Source organism: Neoarius graeffei, chromosome 23 (genome assembly GCF_027579695.1).
Source record: "Neoarius graeffei isolate fNeoGra1 chromosome 23, fNeoGra1.pri, whole genome shotgun sequence".
NCBI classification, from domain to species: Eukaryota; Metazoa; Chordata; class Actinopteri; order Siluriformes; family Ariidae; genus Neoarius; species Neoarius graeffei.
This window is the reverse complement of record NC_083591.1, coordinates 11,140,758-11,165,713: the sequence shown is the minus strand read 5'-3', so window position 1 is coordinate 11,165,713 and position 24,956 is coordinate 11,140,758. Positions and strand designations below refer to the sequence as shown.

Genomic DNA, 24,956 nt, shown 5'->3' with positions numbered 1-24,956 from the left:
GCGGATTTTATTGTTGCCCAATTATTCTGTACAGTATTTTGGTTTACGTATAGCTTCAGTGCACACTGGTCAAGATTTCATAATCCTCAAACCGTACTGGACGGATTCTTCCTGAAGACTGGCGTTTTGTTGTTGCTGGAGAGTGTTGTCCAACACATCACTTCATATAATTCAGATGTGTCCAATCGTATCCGCAAGGGTCAGAGTATTCATTTCAAATCAAGCAGAAGCCATGCCCAAGTCCACCTGCTTCATTAGTTGATCTTGGCTTTCAATACGTCATCAGATATAGGTACGGGCATCGCTAAGACTTTAAAGTGCATATTCTGGACCAATTTCGTTTTTTTTTTTTTTTAATATGAAAATCCAGAAAGCTAATTTTGCACAAGGCCATCTGTCTACAGCAGAAAAAAAAAAATGTCTGGAAAAATCCCAAGGGAGTCTGGAGCCAGATTCGTGACGTTACCTGCGGAAGCGCCAGCAGGCTGCGCGAGCTTTGCACGGTTTCAGTGCACAGCCTGTGTAGACCAAGCGCTCCCATTTCTCTCTCATTGTCCGGTCTTTTGGGAAACGATGAGTACTAATCCCATCAAGATTGGTGTTGCTACACCCTCCTACGATACATCTGTTAACCATTTTAATAATTACGCGATAACGTTGAAGAAATTTGCAGAAAACCACCAGGTCGTTTTCTCATAAACAAACCAGCGCCGACGCAGGATTCAGAAGGAGGCGTCCCGCAAATCAATGTTTGCCGGGAAATCCAAATGCCAAGTTTTTTCAGAGGCGGACCAATTCGCCTCAAATGGCTCGATTTCAACTGAATTTTTCTGGTATTGCACAAAAAGCAAAATGTGACAGGTATTTGACCGAAGTTTAATATAAAACAGGAGAATTATGTTGATCTTGCTCCTGAATTTACCCGTGATATGCACTTTAAAACACTCGTACTACTCTTAGCAATAACACTTATTGACCCAGCACTTAAAGGGATCCTTCAGCGGATTTATACTTCAGTTTAAGTAGTCGCAGATTTCAAAAATCAAACCGTCGTCATTTGCAGAGACCAAATAGTGTTCGAGAAAAATTAATTCTCTCGAAAATGCCAGATGTGCTTCCTGCAGTAATGGTCGCTTGGAGCAACGCCATTGTTTATATTCTCCGATTACATCGTAGTTTACGGAATTTCAGTTTTTAAATAAGTATGCCTCGTTGCGTAGCATATAAAATGCCACAACGATGCTAAAAAGCTGGAACGAGACTGCATTTCCACAGTGAAAATGTAAACTGGGCTTGCTCAGCTGTAGCAGAGGGCCACCAAGAGAAACCGGATCAGACATGAGACCTCGCGCTGCAAAAATTTTTTTTTTTAAATCTACCCAGAACCAGCATCATCTCACCTCATTATCTCTAGCCGCTTTATCCTGTTCTACAGGGTCGCAGGCAAGCTGGAGCCTATCCCAGCTGACTACGGGCGAAAGGCGGGGTACACCCTGGACAAGTCGCCAGGTCATCACAGGGCTGACACATAGACACAGACAACCATTCACACTCACATTCACACCTACGCTCAATTTAGAGTCACCAGTTAACCTAACCTGCATGTCTTTGGACTGTGGGGGAAACCGGAGCACCCGGAGGAAACCCACGCGGACACGGGGAGAACATGCAAACTCCACACAGAAAGGCCCTCGCCGGCCACGGGGCTCGAACCCGGACCTTCTTGCTGTGAGGCGACAGCGCTAACCACTACACCACCGTGCCGCCCACCAGCATCATTTTAAAAAAAAAAAAAAAAAAAAAAAAAGGATTTTGCAGCACGAGGTCTCATGTCTGATCCAGTTTCCGTCAGTGACGCTTTGCCACAGTGAGTAAGCACATTTTGTATCTTCTCTGCGGAAATGCAGTCGAGTTCCAGCTTGCTTTCTTTTTAGCATCATCGTGGCATTTATACGCTACACAATGAGGCATACTTAATTTAAAAACTGACATTCGGTAAAAATTTGCAAAACCACAAGGTAAATCAGAGAACATAAAACAGCTGAGCTGTTCCAAGCAACCGCTACCTGACGTCATCGCGTACATGTCAAGCCCATCGGGCATTTTAAAGACAATTCATTTTTCCCGACCGCTATTTGGTCTCTGATTTTTGAAATCCGCGACTACTTTTACTGAAAATCAGTTTGAGTGTAAATCCGCTGGAGGATGCCTTTAAATTTTTTTTTTATCCTTTTTAGCATCTGTGTATAACGGACTTTGGTTGGATGTTTAAACAGGGCACAAATGCAAGCAAAGACTTGTTGCACTTGTCAGCGTCAACTCTAGTTTAACCACACTTTTGAAAGTTTAGCTCTCTTTGCTAGAGGTCTGCACAGGACAGAATTTTCAGTCCCGCTCCAGCAAAGAATTAGGATTTTCAGTCCCATATTTTGTCCCGCTCCCACCCGCAAATCCCGCATGATGCAGACGTTCGCGTTATTTCTCACGAAAGTTCTTGTCATTGGCTTGGGGAATTAAACGTGCTGAGCTTAGCTGAGCTCTCCACTGACCGATCCTTCACCTAGCGCACGGAGCGAGGGTGCGCGTTGCCAGGCGGCATGTGCAGCTGAGGCTTTACAGAGATACCCATTGTGAGCTTCACTAGAGGAGCTCTGCTCTTCTGCCATGATTGGAGATCTCAAACACGGAAGAGCGGAAAGGAATCAGAAACGTACGCGAGATTAGACCACATCCGCAAATTTAGGCATTTTAAAATGTTTTTATTAATGCCAAATAAAATATCCCGCACAAATTATATATGATAGACATAAATTAATAATTTATAATTTTTATTTTAAACACGTTTTTAGTTAGCGGGACTGCAGCTCATCACCTCTCCCGCCCGTTCCCGCATTGTGCACTCCCCCTCCCACCCGCGCCCGCAATGAGCTTTCAAAATTTGTCCCGCGCCGCACTGCTTTGCGTCGGGTCCTGCGGGACTCCCACGGGAGTGCAGGGCTCTACTCTGTGCCGCCATCATTAAGGTCTCTGTGCATGTGCTGCAAGATGCTGCCACATGAGAGAGAGACAGACAAAGAGAACGATGTAGCAATAATAAATAGGAAATCTCTCTTCTTAAAGGAGATACGCAGAACCATGGCCTCACTTTTCATTTATAAATGCCTTGAAACCGAGAACAGCACAGGAATAGTTAAGCATTAACAATAAATCTAATATAGTAATTTTTATGATTAAAGCGATTCACATAGGTAGCCGTCAGTGAATGACCTTGACGTCTGTGACGTCACCGCAGGAAGGCTATCGGTCTTGTCGCCATTTCTGCGATACTAAAACACAGAGCTGACTGCAAATTTGAGCTTATTTATCACCATGCCACGTACTGTAGAGGTGTTGCTGCACCTGCCAGCAGCACGACAGAAGGTAGATTCACGTTGCATTCACGGCCCAAGAACTTTCAAACTGCAAAGATTTGGACGCGTTTTGCGAGAAATTCACAGATTGGGCGCCTACGAAGTGGTCTCTCCTCTGCTCTGCACGTTTTACTGAAGACTCGAACGAGACCTCTGATCTGTTGAGGAGCGTTGGCTATAAGCCCGTATTGAAAGATGGTGCAGTACAAACAAAGGAAAAGAAAACTACGAGAAAAGGAAAGCAAGTTCAGTTGCACCAGTTCTCACGGAGCGTGAGCCGAGGGTTGTTGCTAAAACCGGCGACATCGTGACCCGTCCCGGGTTTTAGTAATTGCCTGAGCCGAGCAGTAATGGCGGAGTACTCAGTATGGAGAAAACAGAGAATGAGCGGACCAGCCGTCTGATTTCTCCGCTGGATACAGTATGTTTGCTTCAGCAGCAATATCTCGCCCTTGCGTGGAAGAAGCGAATGAACAACTGAAGAACTGAAAAAGTCATTGTTTCGAAACAATCGACCACAAGGTCGGCCTTCAAGAATCGACTCTCATTTGGATACAAAACACTCCTCGTTGTTCACCTGCATTTAGATTAATACACGTAACTTGTCTCATTCATCTCATCTCATTATCTCTAGCCGCTTTATCCTGTTCTACAGGGTCGCAGGCAAGCTGGAGCCTATCCCAGCTGACTATGCGCGAAAGGCGGGGTACACCCTGGACAAGTCGCCAGGTCATCACAGGGCTGACACATAGACACAGACAACCATTCACACTCACATTCACACCTACGCTCAATTTAGAGTCACCAGTTAACCTAACCTGCATGTCTTTGGACTGTGGGGGAAACCGGAGCACCCGGAGGAAACCCACGCGGACACGGGGAGAACATGCAAACTCCACACAGAAAGGCCCTCGCCAGCTACGGGGCTCGAACCCGGACCTTCTTGCTGTGAGGCGACAGCGCTAACCACTACACCACTGTGCCACCCATGTAACTTGTATTGTGTATTTAAGTTACCGCTATAAGATTATTTAATTTGCTTCAGAATGCGATTGTCTCAGTTCATCTGATTATTTAATTAGCCTTTTACGTTTTATCAGTGAAAATGCATGCATGTTGCATAAGTTATAACACCTATCCTGTTTTAATGAGAGTCAACCCACAATCAATGAAGTCAAATCAGTCTTGAGCAAGTTGGTAACAGTATTTCTTACTTTCACCGCAAATTTTTATTTATATGACTTTGGTCTATCTGAAGATCTTCGAACAAGACCTCCAGCTCCTCTTGGGTGATGATTGCAACATCTCGGATGGTGCGAGACTAGCATTAGATCGCGTTACGTCTCATTAACCGCACTGAACGAACGCAAAAAATGTGAGCAGGCAGAGCAGTCACCTGACGACGACGACTGAAGACCTGGATAAGGTAGGTAGATACTTTGGTCTATAGCTGTCAAATAGCCTGGGCCCACCCATCCTAAGTGTGACGCAATACGAGGGCCTGTTGCGAGCTTAGTCTGGCCAGGCAAGCTATCTCCAGCTCTTCCAAGCTCCCGAAAAATCGAGAGCCAATCAACTTTGAGCATCTCCAACGGCCCTGGGTAGAGGCGTGTTCAAGGCAGTGACGTAGTAGAACTGCGACCGGAAGCCATAGATTGTTTACAGAATCTATGCCGGAAGTGCTTCATTCACTAGAAACATTACGAACATGGAGCAGCGGCAAGCCTTTGACACAGCGGTAGATGCTGTATTGAAAGCATTCAACGGGAAGTTCTCATTGAAAACGGAGCAAAGAGCAGCCCTGGAGGTAACTTCTTCTTCCTGTTACTCAAGCAGTTTCCGTCACGTCACATACGTCAGAGGAAAGAGCGATGTGATTGGTTTAAAGCTTCGTCACAGCCTTTTCTGGCTTCGACCAGTAGCAAACTGAGGCATTTCAGGGAGGCGGGTCAACCACGCCTTTGGGAAACGGTTTAGCTTAATATCTATGCCAGACCAAATGCTCGCAGAGCTTTGAAGTCGCGTTAGCCAGACTAGCTGTCAAAGGCCTCAGCCTTAAAACCGGTTACCGCTGTGATGTCACGCACTCAGGGCAGCTCGAATGCCAACTTCGCGGTCGAGTTTAACTCTCAAAAAATCTATTTTTTTAATTCCCATTTCGGGGTGGCACGGTGGCGTAGTGGTTAGTGCTGCCGCCTCACAGCAAGAAGGTCCGGGTTCGAGCCCAGCGGCCGGCGAGGGCCTTTCTGTGTGGAGTTTGCATGTTCTCCCCGTGTCCGCGTGGGTTTCCTCCGGGTGCTCCGGTTTCCCCCACAGTCCAAAGACATGCAGGTTAGGTTAACTGGTGACTCTAAATTGACCGTAGGTGTGAATGTGAGTGTGAATGGTTGTCTGTGTCTATGTGTCAGCCCTGTGATGACCTGGCGACTTGTCCAGGGTGTACCCCGCCTTTCGCCCGTAGTCAGCTGGGATAGGCTCCAGCTCGCCTGCGACCCTGTAGAAGGATAAAGCGGCTAGAGATAATGAGATATGAGAAATTCCCATTTACGCAGCATACAAGAGTCAAGAATGGCGATACTATCCACTCAAATTTATTTAAAAACAAAGGCTCTACGGATGTCCTTTAATTTCTCCAGTACCGAAAGCAGAACCGATAACATCCGAGCCTATCGATACTACAGCATTTGAGAATTTAGCACCAGGACCCTTAATACCCGGTTTTGGGACCCGTCCTTAATCAGGCGTGTCTGCTCAGGTTCTCTCGATGAAAACCTACACCGACATAACACTGATGTTCTAAATCTTCCCAACTATTTTTATTCTAAAAATAGTTGATTGCTCCTACCCTGCTGGTCATGCTCTTCAGACTCCGAGCTGCTCTTGATAACCGCAGCACGTTTGCTGGTCCGGGAACGAGCTTCACGCTCTGACGTGTCCTCTTCCTCAGATGCGTCAAACAGTTTCATTTTATTCACTGCAGCCATGGCGGTTTTCCTGGGTTGCCGACTCTGGTCGGTGTCATCTGCGTTTTCCATATTCTCCTCGTCTTCGGAGCATTCCAGGTCAGAACCACTGCTACGTTGAACTCTTCTGCGCTCGGCACGGGAGGATCTGCTGCTAAGGCCGTTCACCTGACCACTACCTTCTGACACACAAGAGGATTCTTGTTAGGGGTGCTGACCGACATTAACTCGCCATCTTCAGTCTGAACAGCCTAGCTGGTTCAGCAGACGCGGTGCAACAAATTTTACCACAATAAAATAAGCAGCATCGATTATTATTATAAGTAAATATTTTAGGCTTAAAATATTAAAGTTGTAGGAACCTTCATGTTAAATGAAATCCACCGATTTTGGTTCTTGGTATTTACCTGGCTTTCTTTTCTCAGAGTTTCGAGTGAGCCGTGCGTTTCTGATTTTGGTTCTGCTCAAATGCAGACGCTTTAATGAGCTGGACTTCCCTGAATAATCGTCGTCGTCGTCATCGTCATCTTCCCCAGTCGAGCAGTCGATCTCACTTCTGCTTTCAGTGACTGTAATTCCATTAAAGACAGAAGGAACAGCTCAGATAAACCGATTTGCAGTTTGCAGTAAACAGAACCTTTGGCAGCACGGCAGCCTCACCATTCTTTCTCCTTGCCTCTCTGTTCTGCATGGCTCTCCGTGTCGCTCTCGTTTCACGTCTGAATGACTGAGATGATGAAGGGAATTCTTCCTTTGACTCACTCAATGCAACTTCACTGTCATTTTCAGATTCTAAAGCAAAAAAAAAAAAAAAAAACGCGGGACAGAATTACACATTACAGTGCACAAGTTAAACACAAACTGAAGTTCCTGGTTTAAACACTAGGTGTCGCCATCATATCAAAACATTTTTAAACTTGCTTTATTTCTGAATTAACGTCTTATTCAGTTACATTTTCGGTTTTAGTAACCTTACATCATCGGCCTTCAGCCACGTTGAATGCAGTTCGTATATTCCACAGAAGGTGTCGCTTATCCGCGCGATCTTCACGAGACTTGTGCGAGACTTCAAACGTGAAGCGTCAGCGCCGCCATTTTGAAAACTGTTTACACAGCGGCCAGATCGCCACATCATTCCAATTTAGATTAATTTCAAGATTTGCCAGCTTCATCAGTGATGGCGTGTCAGTCCTGCGCGATGTTGCACCTGAAGGCGCGTCTGAGCTCAATTAAGGAATGGTGTGTTTGCCTATTTAAGAACTGTGCTGATGCACTTGCATTGCGAAGTATTACGATACGCATGTACAGTGGGGCAAAAAAGTAGTCAGTCACAAATTGTGCAAGTTCTCCCACTTAAAAAGATGAGAGAGGCCTGCAATTTTCATCATAGGTACACTTCAACTATGAGAGACAAAATGAGAAGAAAAAAAAAAATCCAGAAAATCACTGTCTGATTTTTAAAGAATTTATTTGTAAATTATGGTGGAAAATAAGTATTTGGTCAATAACAAAAGTTCATCTCAATACTTTGTTATATACCCTTTGTTGGCAGTGACAGAGGTCAAACGGTTTCTGTAAGTCTTCACAAGGTTTTCACACTGTTGCTGGTATTTTGGCCCATTCCTCCATGCAGATCTCCTCTAGAGCAGTGATGTTTTGGGGCTGTCGCTGGGCAACACGGACTTTCAACTCCCTCCAAAGATTTTCTATGGGGTTGAGATCTGGAGACTGGCTAGGCCACTCCAGGACCTTGAAATGCTTCTTACGAAGCCACTCCTTCGTTGCCCGGGCGGTGTGTTTGGGACCATCGTCATGCTGAAAGACCCAGCCACGTTTCATCTTCAATGCCCTTGCTGATGGAAGGAGGTTTTCACTCAAAATCTCACGATACATTTCTTTCCTTTACACGGATCAGTCGTCCTGGTCCCTTTGCAGAAAAACAGCCCCAAAGCATGATGTTTCCACCCCCATGCTTCACAGTAGGTATGGTGTTCTTTGGATGCAACTCGGCATTCTTTCTCCTCCAAACACGACAAGTTGAGTTTTTACCAAAAAGTTCTATTTTGGTTTCATCTGACCATATGACATTCTCCCAATCCTCTTCTGGATCATCCAAACGCTCTCTAGCAAACTTCAGACGGGCCTGGACATGTACTGGCTTAAGCAGGGGGACACGTCTGGCACTGCAGGATTTGAGTCCCTGGCAGCGTAGTGTGTTACTGATGGTAGCCTTTGTTACTTTGGTCCCAGCTCTCTGCAGGTCATTCACTAGGTCCCCCCGTGTGGTTCTGGGATTTTTGCTCACTGTTCTTGTCATCATTTTGACCCCACGGGGTGAGATCTTGCGTGGAGCCCCAGATCGAGGGAGATTATCAGTGGTCTTGTATGTCTTCCATTTTCTAATAATTGCTCCCACAGTTGATTTCTTCACACCAAGCTGCTTACCTATTGCAGATTCAGTCTTCCCAGCCTGGTGCAGGTCTACAATTTTGTTTCTGGTGTCCTTTGACAGCTCTTTGGTCTTGGCCATAGTGGAGTTTGGAGTGTGACTGTTTGAGGTTGTGGACAGGTGTCTTTTATACTCATAACGAGTTCAAACAGGTGCCATTAATACAGGTAACGAGTGGAGGACAGAGGAGCCTCTTAAAGAAGTTGTTACAGGTCTGTGAGAGCCAGAAATCTTGCTTGTTTGTAGGTGACCAAATACTTATTTTACCGAGGAATTTACCAATGAATTCATTAAAAATCCTACAATGTGATTTCTTGGATTCTTTCCCCCCGTTCTGTCTCTCATAGTTGAAGTGTACCTATGATGAAAATTACAGGCCTCTCTCATCTTTTTAACTGGGAGAACTTGCACAATTGGTGGCTGACTAAATACTTTTTTTGCCCCACTGTACGCATTACCGAGCCTTTCTACCCGCTGTCTTGATCCTTGTGCCCGTTTCTCGTTCTTGTCCTCGCTTAGCCTTCGATGTCCTGTTTGGGTATATTGTCTCGCTTTTCATTCTGCACTTTATTAAACTGTACACTTCTGCACATGCGTCCGCCTCCCTCGTATACGTGACATGGAGATTATTCCATACGACTTCGAACCAACGTGGAATCGAGAAGAGTTGGAAAAACGACAGGATAAGGACGAGTCCGTCGTGCTGGTATTTACGTCATTACTGTCACACAATTAAAACGTGCCGGATCAGGCGGCTGGCAGGTTTTCAAAATAATTAATACATGCATGTATGTATTTTTATGATAAATACATACATTATACTGAGCGCATTTCCTACATAATCCTCACTAAGGTTTCGGACAGTGCTACAAAATGGCGTCTCCGCTATATAGTGCCCTATATTGTGAGTAGGGAGCGATTTCGGACACAGGCAAAACTTCCGGCTTGATTACATCAGCATTCGAAAGAGGCCGCGCGCGTCTTTTGACAACGTTGGCAGATGCCGGTCACTTTGATTTCCGCTGTACGTTTTACTTCCGTCCTACGAAGTCTCGCACAGGTCTTGACGAATCTCGTTTACGCCCATTGCTTTGACATATGGACTGAGATATTACATGGCACATTTCAAACACTCAACTTGCTATAGCAGCGACAAAACAGCGATCAAAAATGCGTTCATATATTTAATAAAATGAGATAAATAGAATTTTGATGATTAAAAAAATTAGCCTTCAGTTCTCCTTTAAAAGCAAAATCGAACCATACAGTATCTCTCCTATTAAAAACATGAAAGCCATTAATTCTGCATCATCAAATTAAGGCTCTGAATCCACATATCCACACCAAAGAAATAGTTCAGAGGAAAGTGTTTGTACGTCGAACATTCGGCTGCAATGAAGCCATTTGTTTAAATTAAAATGCTGTAATCATTTGCTGTATGATCTCTTTAGGAGTAGTTTTTTCTTTAAGTTTATGCACCGATCTTAACAGCGACTCGCGATGATTTAAGACAAACCTGACAGAGACGACACACTCTTATTGGAATCCTCCACTGACGTGCAGGTAGAACTGAGCCGCCTTCGCTTCTTACTGCGATGGCGTTCTGCTGTGGCCTTAGCCGAGGTAGATTTGGTTGTAGGTGGTTCCACGTGTTCCTGAGTTTTAACAGCAGTCCTCTTCTGACTGACAAGACCAAAATCAAACAAAGTGTGAAAACAAATGGATGCTGACTGGTATATTTATATTAAAAAAAAAAAAAAAAAAATCTATCCACAAGTACAACCCCGATTCCTAAAAAGTTGGGACAAAGTGCAAATTGTAAATAAAAACGGAATGCAATAATTTACAAATCTCAAAAACTGATATTGTATTCACAATAGAACATAGACAACATATCAAATGTCGAAAGTGAGACATTTTGAAATTTCATGCCAAATATTGGCTCATTTGAAATTTCATGACAGCAACACATCTCAAAAAAGTTGGGACAGGGGCAATAAGAGGCTGTTAAAGTCAAAGGTACAAAAAAGGAACAGCTGGAGGACCAAATTGCAACTCATTAGGTCAATTGGCAATAGGTCATTAACATGACTGGGTATAAAAAGAGCATCTTGGAGTGGCAGCGGCTCTCAGAAGTAAAGATGGGAAGAGGATCACCAATCCCCCTAATTCTGCGCCGACAAATAGTGGAGCAATATCAGAAAGGAGTTCGACAGTGTAAAATTGCAGAGTTTGAACATATCATCATCTACAGTGCATAATATCATCAAAAGATTCAGAGAATCTGGAAGAATCTCTGTGCGTAAGGTTCAAGGCCGGAAAACCATACTGGGTGCCCGTGATCTTCGGGCCCTTAGACGGCACTGCATCACATACAGGCATGCTTCTGTATTGGAAATCACAAAATGGGCTCAGGAATATTTCCAGAGAAAGTTATCTGTGAACACAATTCACTGTGCCATCCGCCGTTGCCAGCTAAAACTCTATAGTTCAAAGAAGAAGCCGTATCTAAACAAGATCCAGAAGCGCAGACGTCTTCTCTGGGCCAAGACTCATTTAAAATGGACTGTGGCAAAGTGGAAAACTGTTCTGTGGTCAGACGAATCAAAATTTGAAGTTCTTTATGGAAATCAGGGACGCCGTGTCATTCGGACTAAAGAGGAGAAGGACGACCCAAGTTGTTATCAGCGCTCAGTTCAGAAGCCTGCATCTCTGATGGTATGGGGTTGCATTAGTGCGTGTGGCATGGGCAGCTTACACATCTGGAAAGACACCATCAATGCTGAAAGGTATATCCAGGTTCTAGACCTTGCAAGGTATATCCAGGTTCTAGACCTTGCATTTTCCAACATGACAATGCCAAACCACATACTGCATCAATTACAGCATCATGGCTGTGTAGAAGAAGGGTCCGGGTACTGAACTGGCCAGCCTGCAGTCCAGATCTTTCACCCATAGAAAACATTTGGCGCATCATAAAACGGAAGATACGACAAAAAAGACCTAAGACAGTTGAGCAACTAGAATCCTGCATTAGACAAGAATGGGTTAACATTCCTATCCCTAAACTTGAGCAACTTGTCTCCTCAGTCCCCAGACGTTTACAGACTGTTGTAAAGAGAAAAGGGGATGTCTCACAGTGGTAAACATGGCCTTGTCCCAACTTTGAGATGTGTTGTTGTCATGAAATTAAAAAAAAAAAAAAAAAAAAATCACCTAATTTTTCTCTTTAAATGATACATTTTCTCAGTTGAAACATTTGATATGTCATCTATGTTCTATTCTGAATAAAATATGGAATTTTGAAACTTCCACATCATTGCATTCCGTTTTTATTTACAATTTGTACTTTGTCCCAACTTTTTTGGAATCAGGGCTGTAAAATAAACTGGTAAGGGATGATCGATCATTTTCAATGTGAACTATCAAGCGTCAATGAGTAAAACACACTGCCCGGCCAAAAAAAACAAAACCTGTCAACATTTGGATTTAAATCACGGCCTTTGACTGGATAATTACTGCAGCGATTAATGTGTTTCAACTGGCAACAATTCTTTTAACCCTAACTGATGCAGTGAGTAGCTTCTCATTTCTTAAACGAACATGTCGAAAGATGTATCCCGTGCTCAGGAGATTGCTGAAATTGGGTTAAGAACTGTCCAACACATTATTAAAACCTGGAAGGATGGTGGTGAACCATTAACTTTGGGGGGGGGGGGGGGGAGGAATCCTGACTGACCATGATCAGAGATGACTTAAGCTGGGCATACACTGTGCGATTTTTGGCCCGATTTTGACACGATTTTCACTCGTGCGACTATGTTGGAGATCGGGCCGAGTTTTGGCTCAATCGTGCATCTCAGATCATGTAGTATGCATGGGGTAACGACAAGCGATGCACACCTCACGACCTCCTCCCGATCGATCGGATGAAAATCAATCCTGAGCATCGCATCCGAGCATCGGATCGTATAGTGTGGGAACAGGAATCGTAAGCTGCGTGCTGTTTACCCCTGCGATTCACTCGTACAGTGTGAGCAGCAGCTGAATACCGCGATTGGGGGAAAAAAAAAAAAAAAAAAATCGCACAGTGTATGCCCAGCTTTAAACGCTTGGGGACGAGTCAAATTCACACACGCACAAAAACACACCCAACTCACGACTATGTTTAATAGTGAAATTAAGAGCATTCCCACACTCACAATGTGATGAGAACTCACAGGATTGGTACTAGACAACTGTGTGGCCATAAGACACCCACTTAGTGAGACTGATCAGGATTAAAGGCTTCGGGAGCATAAAGATTGGATTCTGGAGCAATGGGAAAAGGTCATGTGGTTTGAGGAGTCCAGATTTTCCAGAGTGATGGGTGTGTCAGGGTAAGAAAGGAAGCACATGAAGCGAGAGTGCAGAGTGGCCACTGTACAAGCCTCTGGAGGCAGCGTTATGACCTGTGGTTGCTTCAGTTGGTCAGGTCGAGGCTCAGCAACGTTATGGGGCAATAATGGCCCTTTTCCACTACCCTTTTTCAGCTCACTTCAGCCTGACACGGCTCGCGTTTCGACTACCTCAGAGCAGCACGACTCAGCTCGCTTCAGCCCTACTCAGCACCCAAAACTCGCACGGTTTTGGAGTAGGGCTGAAGCGAGCCAAACCGAGCCGAGTGGGGCTAGGGGCGTGAGGAGACACTCCCCTGTGCACTGATTGGTGAGGAGGAGTGTCCTCACATGCCCACACACGCCCCGCGAGCACGCTGGGATCTGTAAACACCGTAAACCCGGAAGAAGAATTACGAGAATTTCTGAAGCCTTATGCGCCTCGCCTCATCTATACGCTCTTGCCAGTATCTGTTGGCGTTGTCGGTGACAACAAGCCACAGCACCAAGACCAGCAACACTAACGACTCCATGTTTACTGTTTACTATCCAGGTCGTGAGACTACCGCTTAAAAGCTCACTGATGTCACTGTTTGTGCCGCCTAACGACATCATGTGACGTCCACCCACTTTCGTTAACTCCACCCAATGTGTCCACCCACTTCCAGCCAGCACGGTTCAGCGCGGTTGTAGCCGAAATGCAACTCCAACAGCCCCACTCAGCACGGCACGGCTCAGCCCGACTCAGCCGCGTTGGTAGTGGAAAAGCGGCATAAAATGAAGTCAGCTGACAACCTGAAGTGTACTCAATGACCAGGTTATACCATCCATGGATTTTTTAATTCCCTGATGGCACAGGCTTAAAATTATGGCTCAGGAAGCATGAGGAATCATTCCCACACATGACTTGGCCACCACAGGGTCCCGACCTCCTTAAAGTGCATATCACGGGTAAATTCAGGAGCAAGATCAACATAATTCTCCTGTTTTATATTAAACTTTGGTCAAATATCCGTCACATTTTGCGCAATACCAGAAAAATTCAGTTGAAATCGAGCCATTTGAGGCGAAATGGTCCGCCTCTGAAAAAACTTGGCATTTGGATTTCCCGGGAAAAATTGATTTTCAGAGCAGGTCATGATATTTTTTAACCATATTAACATGCCATTGTTGTGCATTATGCCTGATGTCAAGACTCTCGTCTCTGCGAGCCTACCACACAGACTTGATACTTGTGTCATTTTTAGGGCATACCTAACAACCTGTGTTTTCTCTCTCTCTCTCTCTCTCTGCCCCCCCCCAATCTGTCCCTCTGAGTTACATGTCGGTCCTGGGATTGAGATGCTGGCCTCTTCTGCTCCTCGGACCTGTTTGATCCATCCTGGTGCCGTGTCTGGTCGGAGTTTTATCGCATCGCTCCTGTGAAGGACGGCCCCATGAGGACAGTTGAAAGTCACACCTGGAGGACGCTCCGGACGCTTGCAGTAATGCTTTTATGGCTGAGGACTACAGTTGACTTGCTAACTTTAGGACTGCGGTTGTCATGAACAGTTTTGCACTCGAGTTTCCATCAATGAAGAGTTATAACATCAACGAAACCGACTTCATGTTAAAACTGTTAATATTATAGTCAGGCTGTCTGTTGTTGCCCAAATGAGGATGGGTTCCCTTTTGAGTCTGGTTCCTCTCGAGGTTTCTTCCTCATGTCGTCTGAGGGAGTTTTTCCTTGCCACCGTCGCCACAGGCTTGCTCATTGGGGATAGATTAGGGATAAAATTAGCTCATGTTTAAAGTCGTTCAAATTCTGGAAAGCTGCTTTGCGACAATGTTTATTGTTAAAAGCGCGATACAAATAAACTTGACTTGATTTTGGTGACGTCGCGTGCGGGACGCCTCCTTCTGAATCCTAAACAACCTGGTGGTTTTCTGCAAATTTCTTCAACGTTATCACGTAATTATTAAAATGGTTAACAGATGTATCGTAGGAAGGTGTAGCAACACCAATCTTGATGGGATTAGTACTCATCGTTTCCCAAAAGACCGGACAATGAGAGAGAAATGGGAGCGCTTGGTCTACACAGGCTGTGCACTGAAACCGTGCAAAGGTCGCGCAGCCTGCTGGCGCTTCCGCAGGTAACGTCACGAATCTGGCTCCAGACTCCCTTGGGATTTTTCCAGACGCGTTTTATTTTATTTTTTTTCTGCTGTACACAGACGGCCTTGTGCAAAATTACCCTTCTGGATGAGTGTGTAAAGGGACATACTTTCATATAATAAAAAAAAAAACGAAATTGATCCAGAATATGCCCTTTAACCCCATTGAGAATTTGAGATGTGCTGCTGGAGAAGACTCGACGCAGTGGTTTGACTCTCCCATCCTCAACACAAGATCTCAATGAAAACTTAATACAACTCTGGACTGAAATAAACGTTGACATTTCGTAAGTTTATCGAAACAATGCCACGGTGAATGCATGCTGTAATCAAAGAGGCGGTCCAACCAAATATTAGATTGCGTGAGGGTGTTTTTTTTTTTTTTGGCAGAGCAGTGTACTGTACATACTAGACACAGAATAAAATGGAAAAACCAGGGCCGTGTGAAAAGCCCACCTAGTGGATTCAACCCTGGGAGGAGGAAGAACCGGTTCCTGCTGCTGAGCTCTCTTTTTAAACCTCTGACTGCGTCTCAGTTTCAAACTGCTTTTAACTGCAGTCTTGTAGTCGGATATGATTTTCCGAATTCGCTCCTCAAAAAATGCAGACAGACGCAGGGTCATACTGTAAATCTGCAAAAGTAAAGAAACAAATATACTGAACATTAGGCACAGCGTCATGGTCTGTGTATGAGCCTTATATAGAACAAAAGCATGGCATTTCAAAACAACTTGACCAAATTATTTAAGCGTGGAGAATATTAAAAAAAAAAAAAAAGTTTTACTAAAACCCAAAAATACTATGGAAGCCATGAGAGGCCCTTCATATAATTTTTTTTTTTTATTCGCCTTGTTATCCCGAGAGAACAAGACATAATTGTTCCGTGATCTCGAGAGAACAAGACATAATTGTTCCGTGATCTCGAGAGAACAAGACATAATTGTTCCGTGATCTCGAGAGAACAAGACATAATTGTTCCGTGATCTCGAGAGAACAAGACATAATTGTTCCGTGATCTCGAGAGAACAAGACATAATTGTTCCGTGATCTCGAGAGAACAAGACAATTGTTCCGTGATCTCGAGAGAACAAGACAATTGTTCCGTGATCTCGAGAGAACAAGACAATTGTTCCGTGATCTCGAGAAAACAAAATTATTTCATGATCTCGAGAAAACAGCTGAGTCTTCTGCGGAGGTGCTGCGGACTAATTTTGAAATTATCCCTTCTTAAAAGACTTAATGCAATCTCTCCCTGTGTCAACCCCTGATCAAAATATTGCCTTATTAGGTGATCGATTATTCCAGACATTCTAATGACCAAAGTTGCGTCTATACAGAATGAGAAATAGCCCCAAAGTCAGCATATCACAAGTCTCTTGGCGCACCTGAATCAACCATTTCTCAGCTGTTTACTCGAGATCATGAAATAACTGTTTCCTTGAGATCTCGGAATAACGGTTTTGTTTTCTTGAGATCTCGAATTAGTCGTGTTGTTTTCTCGAGATCCTGAATTAATTAATTATGTTATCTCGGGATAAGACGAATTTTAAAAAAAAAAAGGATTATATGAAGGGCCTCTCGCGGCTTTCATAAAATACGTTTTACACAGACCATCACAAAAGCGTACAAGGAGTAATGCACGTCAAAGCATACAAGTGACTCGGATTAAGAAAACAATTCTCAAAAAAGGTCAGTCAACTTACCTTTGAACGTTTGTTTGGCGTGTAGGCTTTCGCGTTCGCAAAAATAAGCCTGGTGTCTTTGCATAGTTCGGTAGGGTTTTCATAGCGGTCTTCTTCGAGGGTGCGTCGGACGGTCCCCAAATCCATAGGAGTGTCGATGATTTCTAAATAGTCCTACAGCAGTGACATGCAATTAGATTTAACTCTCCCAACAAGATCGTTCCTAATTAAATAAGCAAAACGATTCAACAAACTTTGGACAGAAAATCTTTGGTTTTGTACTTTCGAATCAAAATGATGAGGGCAAATGAAAAGCGATATGCCTTCTGGCTGACTTTAATATTCTGCTAACGAACACATTCAGTTACGGACTGGGAGGCGCCTTTAATGTGGCATCGTGAATGATAATTTTAAAAGCAAATAAACGTTCCCTCCCATCAACGGCAGAGTACATGGTTATGCATTTGAAGACACTTGTTTTCCGTTTCTGGTTGAGAGTACGCCGTGCGCATTCTGGCTGCTGCTTCTCACCGGAGCTTTTTATTTTATTTTCTCTTTTGTTTTTGTGTAGTTTGATGGGGTTTTTTTTTGTCTGCCGGTTGTGGTGTAGCTCCGGACCCAGTTTTGGGCGTCGGCTCGCTATGGGTGATGCCTGTGCTCCTAGCTATGGACTGCAGTTAGCTCGTTGCTCATTTTACCATCAGTGCTCTGTGCGGTGGTGCTTAGTGCTTGGCCACGTTGCTCGGTGGCGTCGCGGCAACTGGGGACATACCAGCGCTCTGCGTGGCGGTATGTCTGTGCTCGCTTTGTGGTGTTCCCCGGTGCCGTCGTGAGACTTTTTTCATGCGCCTTTTGGTGGGACTGTGGCTGCTACACCATCTTTTTTCTTCCTACAATTGTAAAGCGACCTTGGGTTTTGAGAAAGCCGCTATATAAATTGAAATTATTAAACACGCATTTAAAAAAAATTAAATAAAGGAATGCAAATGCATAAAAACGAAGAACGTTAGCGCCATATTTCAGCTCGTAGCCAAACACTTGCAAATCAACGTCAAATGCATTGGACTGCCAAACGTTAATATGTCTACCGTACTGCCCTGTGAGGTTTACATCTGGCTGTTGTTTCTTTCCATAGAAGACATTCAGTTCTGATACACATGGCTAACTTGCACAGCACGATGGTACCGTTTTCTACAGCAAAATACTGTCCGACGAGAATTTCCTCTTTCCTATTTTCTCAGCGACCATGTTATGCCACGCGTCCATGAATACCTTCACGGACAACAGATTTGAAATCGGACCCAAATATTAAAAAAAAAAAATAGGGCGCACGTTAAAATGAACAGAAAGCTCAACGTGTTAATCCTGCTTGAAGTGTGAACCTCCACAAACTATTTATACATTTTCTTATCTTTTACATTTTGGGAAAAAAAAAATTACACTGGTACGTGCGGTGTTAAAAATATCAGCGTTTTAAAACAACCCGTGCGTCATTATCGTACCTGATACTCATTCTGATCCACAGGCTGACGGAAAGGCTCCGAGTCCTCACATTCCAACATGTAATCCAGCAGCTGTTTGCATGCGTCCTTCCATGCATCCCTGTCCTGTACCAGGTCCATCTGCTTAACACACAGGAGAGCCAATTTAAAAAAAAAAAATCTGTAGGCCAAGACAAGTTTTACTACCGAGGTTGGATTAAACAGAAGCACTTCTTCCTGATCCAAATAAAAGGTCTGGACCAGGCTGTTGAAGTGTTTTATGCCAATTTGATCAAATAAAACTGAACATGACTAAATTTGATTTCTAAGCTGACTACAGTGTTTAAAGGAGAGACGCAGAACCATGGCCTCACGTTTTTGTTTATAAATGCCTTGAGACCTCAAGAATGGCACAGGAAGGGTTTTAAGCATTAACAATAAATCTAAGATAGTCATTTTTACCATTAAAGCGGTCTGAGTGAATGACCTTGAGATCTGTGACATCACCGCAGGAAGGCTATTGGCCTTATCGCCATTTCCGCAACTCCGATCCTCCATTTTGAGCCGATTCAGCGCCATGCCAGGCCATGGCGGGTGCAGCAACACGACAGAAGGTGGATTTACGTTGCATTCATGGCCCAAGAAATGTTCAAACTGCAAAGATTTGGACGCGTTTCGCGAGAAATTCACAGATTGGGCGCCTACGAAGTGGTCTCTCCTCTGCACATTTTACTGAAGACTTGTACGAGACCTCTGATCTGTTGAGGAGCGTTGGTTATAAGCCCGTATTGGAAGAAGGTGCAGTACCAACAATTAAAGGGGAAAAAAAAAAACCAAGAAAAGGAAAGCAAGTTCAGTTGCACTAGTTCTCCCAGAATGTGAGGTGAGCAGTAATGGAGGAGTACTCAGGATGGAGAAAATATAGAGAATGAGTGGACCAGCCGTCTGATTTCTCCACTGGATATGCTGGCCTTGGCAGCAATATCTTGCCCTTATGTGGAAGAAGTGAATGAACGACGAACTGAAAGTCAGACAGTTTCAAAACAAATCGGCCACAAGATCGGGCTTCGAGAAGCGAGAACACAGACGGGTAAGATGCGACTCTCGTTTGGTTACATAAAACACAACACGACTCATGTAGCTTCTATTTAAGTTACCGGTATAAGATTATTTAATTTGCTTCAGAATGTGATTGTCTCAGTTCATTTGATTATTTAATTAGCCTTTTACATTTTATCAGTGAAAATGCATGCATGTTGCATAAGTTATAACACCCATCCTGTTTTAATGAGACTGTCAGTTCAATTGGTATATCGAGGAAATCAGACAACGGTGACAGCTGTTCAAAGCCCCACAAAGCTGCCCGATACAATTGAAGCGGTGGGCAAAGCTGTCGGCACTCAGACTGTGGAAGAACTTGAACTACAACATGGTTGTGCTTTCGGCTTTGCAAGGAATAAGTTCGGAGACCAAATGGAATTGAACAGAATGGACAGATATGGATGAGTGGTGTGGACGTGTAAAGACTGCGTCTGTTCGAAAGACCAAACAATCTATCTTATCGACATTCGGCTCCCTGAACAGCACCGGCTTCAATCAAGGCCGTTGCTGGGACAACATTTCCCCCAGAAGGTCACTGCTGGGAGACACTCTCGCTTCGCATTCCTTCCCCAATTTTCTGCGGTCGCCGTTTTTCACCGCCAGTGTGACAAGCGGGTGCGTGACCAGCGCCACTTGCATGGCTGCAGGAGCGGACGGCTGCTTGCTTGCGCTGGGTTATCTCTACCTCCTCCCCTCCTACCCTCCTCAAGTCCCATGTTTTAAAGTGGACTTGTGCGGAGGTTTTTAAATGCTCCCGCACTGTACTCCTGACAGGAGCATTGGGGGTGGGGTTCTTTTTTCCTCATCTTTCCTCATGTTACTACTGTGTTTCTTTTTCTTTTATCCCTGTCTTCCTGTCCTGTTCCCCCTCTGTAAGGACAGGTTGATGGTCAATTTCACTAGTAACAGTGACAAAGGGTTCATTCATTTAATTCCATCCGATTCTCGAGACGGCTTTGCTCTCTAGCTTTATTTCGTAAAGCGGGGGCCTCCGTGGCCGACATGTTACTATCGGATTCACTTTCCGATGGTTCGAACTGATACGGTTCTACGTGCATAGCGGTAGCATGTACACACTCCAATTTCAGGACCATCACAGTGCTGCTATCTGAGGAACCCGAAGAATCTCCAATAAATCTGAATGAAGAGGCCGTTGCAACCACTCTCGCCTGCCGAGTTTGGCTTTGGTCTATAGCACCGGTTCCCGCTGTGACGTCACGCACTCAGGGCTGCATACAAGAGTCAAGGATGGAGATACTAGCCACTCAGAAATGTATTTAAAAATAAAGGCTCTGCGTATCTCCTTTACGGAGAAGCACAATAAAATGACATCCTGAACAGAATTCCTGGTCCACAAACGTATACTGTCCAAGTTTCAGCGGATTAATTTAAAATCCTGTGTAGTCCATATTAAAAATGTCAAGTGTTACCTGATGCACCCTTCGCCCAGTAGATGTGCCTGGTGCATCCACATCTTCCATATCCTGAAACAGTAGAAAGCAATGAAGACAGTAAAACACATGGACTTATCTACAGTAATAAGAGAACCTAGGTCACCTCATCCTCAGTGTACTCCATGTTTTCAACTGCATTGTAAGTCTCCATAATATCCGTACAACATGGCTTGCTGCGAAATAAACACACACACTACGTAAGGGCACACATTTAAAAAAAAAAAAGTAGTAGTTTGCGTCAATAAAACCAACAGCTCTACCTAATGAACTTTAAAAGGACGTCCGTTATGAATTTTGCCGACTGCGCAATCTTGCTACGCGGTTCATTGAAGGTCCTTGCGTTGTAATAAATATACCTCGTGTCCCAAATTAGTGCAGATAGTCTCCTGAAAATAAGAAGGCAAAACAAGATCAGGCAATATAAACGAATATGGCAAGTCAAATCAAAATTCAGGTCCGTCAAGGTTGAGTCACTTTGAAACTGACACCTTGCTGAAAAATTCCTCCGGATGAAAAAAATTCAAAGCCTGTAAATAGGATCTTTAGACAGAGCGCAACGCACTGTCGACGCACTGTTGTATTATTACCACAATGCTTAGAACGCCTCTGAAGCAACCTACTGGATTATTTTGTGAAGTCACAAACAGAACGCATGCTGCGCCATCGTGGTGGTTTAACGTTACGCTAGCTAGTCAGTGAAACTCCACCTGACATGCAAGCAAACTCTTTTCAAACTCGAAGAAGTCATACCGGGTATCTAACGCTACTGGAAAAAAAAAAATTGCTTTCTCCATCGCTTATGATGCTAAAACATATTTCTGAAAGGACTTCAGATAAGTTAACGTTATTCATCTTAGCGTACCTCCGTTTTTACATGCTAACTAACTAACAGTGTCCAAGTTAACTAGCTATGTGTTAATGCTAGCCGTGGACGAGGCTACAGCAAATTAGCGGGCAAATCCATAGAAAAGTTTAAATAATGGAGACGAAAGATCCGCTGCAGCGACCCCTAATCGGGAGCAGCCAAAAGAAGACGACGACACTTACCTAAATAACTAAATCAAGATTTTATTTCATGGGGGAAAAAAAAAAAAAATATCAGGGATGCAAACGGTGCGCCTTTTGGCGGACGCCGCCTTTTTCACGGCTGAATCGCGCAGATCCGATTTTTTTTTGGGGGGGGGGGGGGGGGGGTGCGCGTTGGAGTGTCTGATTATAATAAATTCATCAAAGCAAATTCTGTATATAAGCAAATGCCATTACAGTCTATGAAACATAGGAAGTACAAGTATGAGAAGAAAACAGTAAATCAGAAAGCTGCGCAAACGTGCGCAGCTTTCTGATTTACTGTTTTCTTCTCATACTTATAGACCCCTTCGCAGTAAACGTCATTCATACGCAAGAGGAAATTGCGCGCGCAGCCTGGACCCAAAAAAGACTCCGCGACGGTAGAGACGAGAAGAAATATTTAGAAGAAGAAATGCCTAGTTGTTATCTTGTCGGGTGTCAGAATCGTAGCAGTGATGGGGTTAAAATGTACAGAACTCCAGCAGGATCTCACCCATTCCCAAAAAAAAAAAAAATTAAAAAAATTGCCGACGTCTATGACTACAAGCCATCAAACGTGTAGACTGGGATGAAAGCACCATCAAAAATGCGCGGGTTTGCAGCGCCCACTTCATCACAGGTAAGATCAGGCTATTTATTAAATCTTTCTTTTTTATTCTTTCTAGTCTTCGTTTATTGATGTAGCAAAATACTTTGGTAACGTTTGTCTGATTAGCTGGGTCATAGTTACACAATGTAATGAATATTGTTAGCATGTTAACTTAGCTTTGCATGCAGTTTTGTTTGTAGGAGAGGTCTCGCTTGACTCAAGCAGTCCAGATTTTGTGCCATCATTATTTGTGTATGCCGAAAATCACAATTTTAAAGCAAGGATGGAAAGGTAAAATTGTGTGCCCTCACTCTAAATGCCAACTTACGTTGACTGCTCTAACCTAGCTCCCGCCCCGTTCAGTTTCATTTCTGCTCTTCTGCACTCTTTACACTATCATTCCTTTCATGCCATTCCCTCCTGCAAATTGCTGTTTAGTGTTGGGATTTGCTGTTGTAGCTAAAGCCACACTGCCATCACATCACTGGCATAATTTGATTAAAACAAAATGAATATGAATGTCCCATTGTTAATCAAGTTGTACATGCCCACACAATCATATGCATCTAAAGACTTGTAGGCACGAAGTTTTTCGTGGGTGTACACTGAAGTCTTGTCAATAAGGTACGAGTATATATCTGGCCATTGTATACCAGGGAACTTACTAACATCGTCCGTCCACTCTTTAATTAAATACGGATCCGGTAGGCGATGTCCACTTGTTAGAGTTAACTTATTTATGTAGCATTCTCGATCTTGTAACGACAATTGTTTCGCATAATCTGACAGCTCATAATGCCGGTCTATGGGCAGCGCCATTGTTTGAGTCCAGGCTGCACGCGCATCCTGGCAACGGTCGGTTTGTTTACAAACATGCGAAGGGGTCTATACTTCCTATGTTTCATGGACTATAACTGCATTTGCTTATATACAGAATTTGCTTTGATGAAATTATAATCAGACACTCCAATGCCCCCCCCCCCAAAAAAAAAAATCGGATCTGCGCGATTCAGCCGTGAAAAAGGCAGCATCCGCCAAAAGGCGCGCCGTTTGCATCCCTGAAAAAGAAATAAATAAATTAAAAAATAAACTGCATTTCTGCAGAGAAAATGCAAAGTGTGCTTGCTGAGCTGTAGCAGAACAGCTATCATGCTAGCATGCTAAAAGCTAGCATACAAGAGTGGAGGAGCTCCTTATGACATCACTCCAAAGTTCTACCCTTTCATTTCAATGGCACGGAATTTTGCTGAAAAACGGGAATACCGAACGAACGACAAGGGGTAGTGCAGCCATTTTAACAAGCACGCCATTCCAGATCGGGCCCTACGTTTCAGCGTTGGAACAGTGTCTACCTCGAAAGCCCTAGGAGGAGTAGTGGATCCAAAAAAACCGGGTGAAACGGAATAATAATAATAATAATAATAATAATAATAATAATAATAATAAAAAACTTAAGAAGAATAGTGTGCTTTTGCAAGCACACTTTAAAAAAATAAATAAAAATCAAAAAAACATTCATTTTCCCTGAGAGAAATCTTACTAATACAAGAGTTACAGCTGCAGTTCTGCATACTCAGGTTGTCTGTCCTTGCTACTCATTTAAAAATGCCATAGCGATAGCCGGGACTCAATTGGGATTTGTATTCGTTTAAGATTCACCTGTAGAAGTTGTGCTTCAGCCTCATACGGATGGAGCCCAGGTCAGTGGGGTAGGCGATTACAGTACAGTACGTGGGATATTGAACAAGGTCCACGGGGCCAGAGAAGGGTGCAGCGATATCTGTTAAGACCATCCAGACAAAGATACAATTTGGAATATAGTTTCCACACAGGTCGCGACAGGGATACGAGAACAAATCATCGTAGGCAAGAACCGGATTAGTTCAGCTCTGTTTTAGCACACGTACCTACTGTGATGAGCTGGTCTATGCCGGCAACGATACGTGCGCACTCCTCTTCTCGACTCCTCCCTCCCCACTCGTTCTCATGTGGTTTGTACAGGATGTCAGCTCTTTCCTCATCAGTAATCGGTACACATCCACCCACTGCCTCCGGACGCCGAGCTACACAAACAAAAACACGCTGTGAAGCACAGGGTAAATCCCCTTGCCTCGATATGAACAGGATAAAGCCTGAGGCACTAAAGACTCTCAGAAATGTTTCAGTTGGGTCACGAAAAGACACAAGATACGACTTGACACTGCATTCGGCGTTTAGCTCCTTCCACTG

At 44.0% G+C, this 24,956-nt stretch overlaps 1 protein-coding gene across 4 annotated transcripts in view; it reads right to left on the bottom strand.

The window, feature by feature from the left end:
* The window catches only part of brwd1 (bromodomain and WD repeat domain containing 1), a 132,859-nt gene that overhangs the window by 6,005 nt on the left and 101,898 nt on the right, over window positions 1-24,956 (bottom strand). The window contains exons 30-41 of one of the 4 annotated variants that reach the window (XM_060905744.1): window positions 24,635-24,790; window positions 24,387-24,507; window positions 21,331-21,456; window positions 21,174-21,243; window positions 21,047-21,100; window positions 18,537-18,659; window positions 17,056-17,208; window positions 15,809-15,984; window positions 10,339-10,505; window positions 7,034-7,165; window positions 6,781-6,942; window positions 6,256-6,555 (exon numbers count right to left, since the gene is read on the bottom strand). In XM_060905744.1, the coding sequence (XP_060761727.1) occupies window positions 6,256-6,555; window positions 6,781-6,942; window positions 7,034-7,165; window positions 10,339-10,505; window positions 15,809-15,984; window positions 17,056-17,208; window positions 18,537-18,659; window positions 21,047-21,100; window positions 21,174-21,243; window positions 21,331-21,456; window positions 24,387-24,507; window positions 24,635-24,790 (1,740 nt within the window). Of the gene's footprint in view, window positions 1-6,255; window positions 6,556-6,780; window positions 6,943-7,033; window positions 7,166-10,338; window positions 10,506-15,808; window positions 15,985-17,055; window positions 17,209-18,536; window positions 18,660-21,046; window positions 21,101-21,173; window positions 21,244-21,330; window positions 21,457-24,386; window positions 24,508-24,634; window positions 24,791-24,956 lie in introns of those variants that run through there. The other 3 variants (XM_060905746.1, XM_060905745.1, XR_009651293.1) reach the window with 3 other exon arrangements.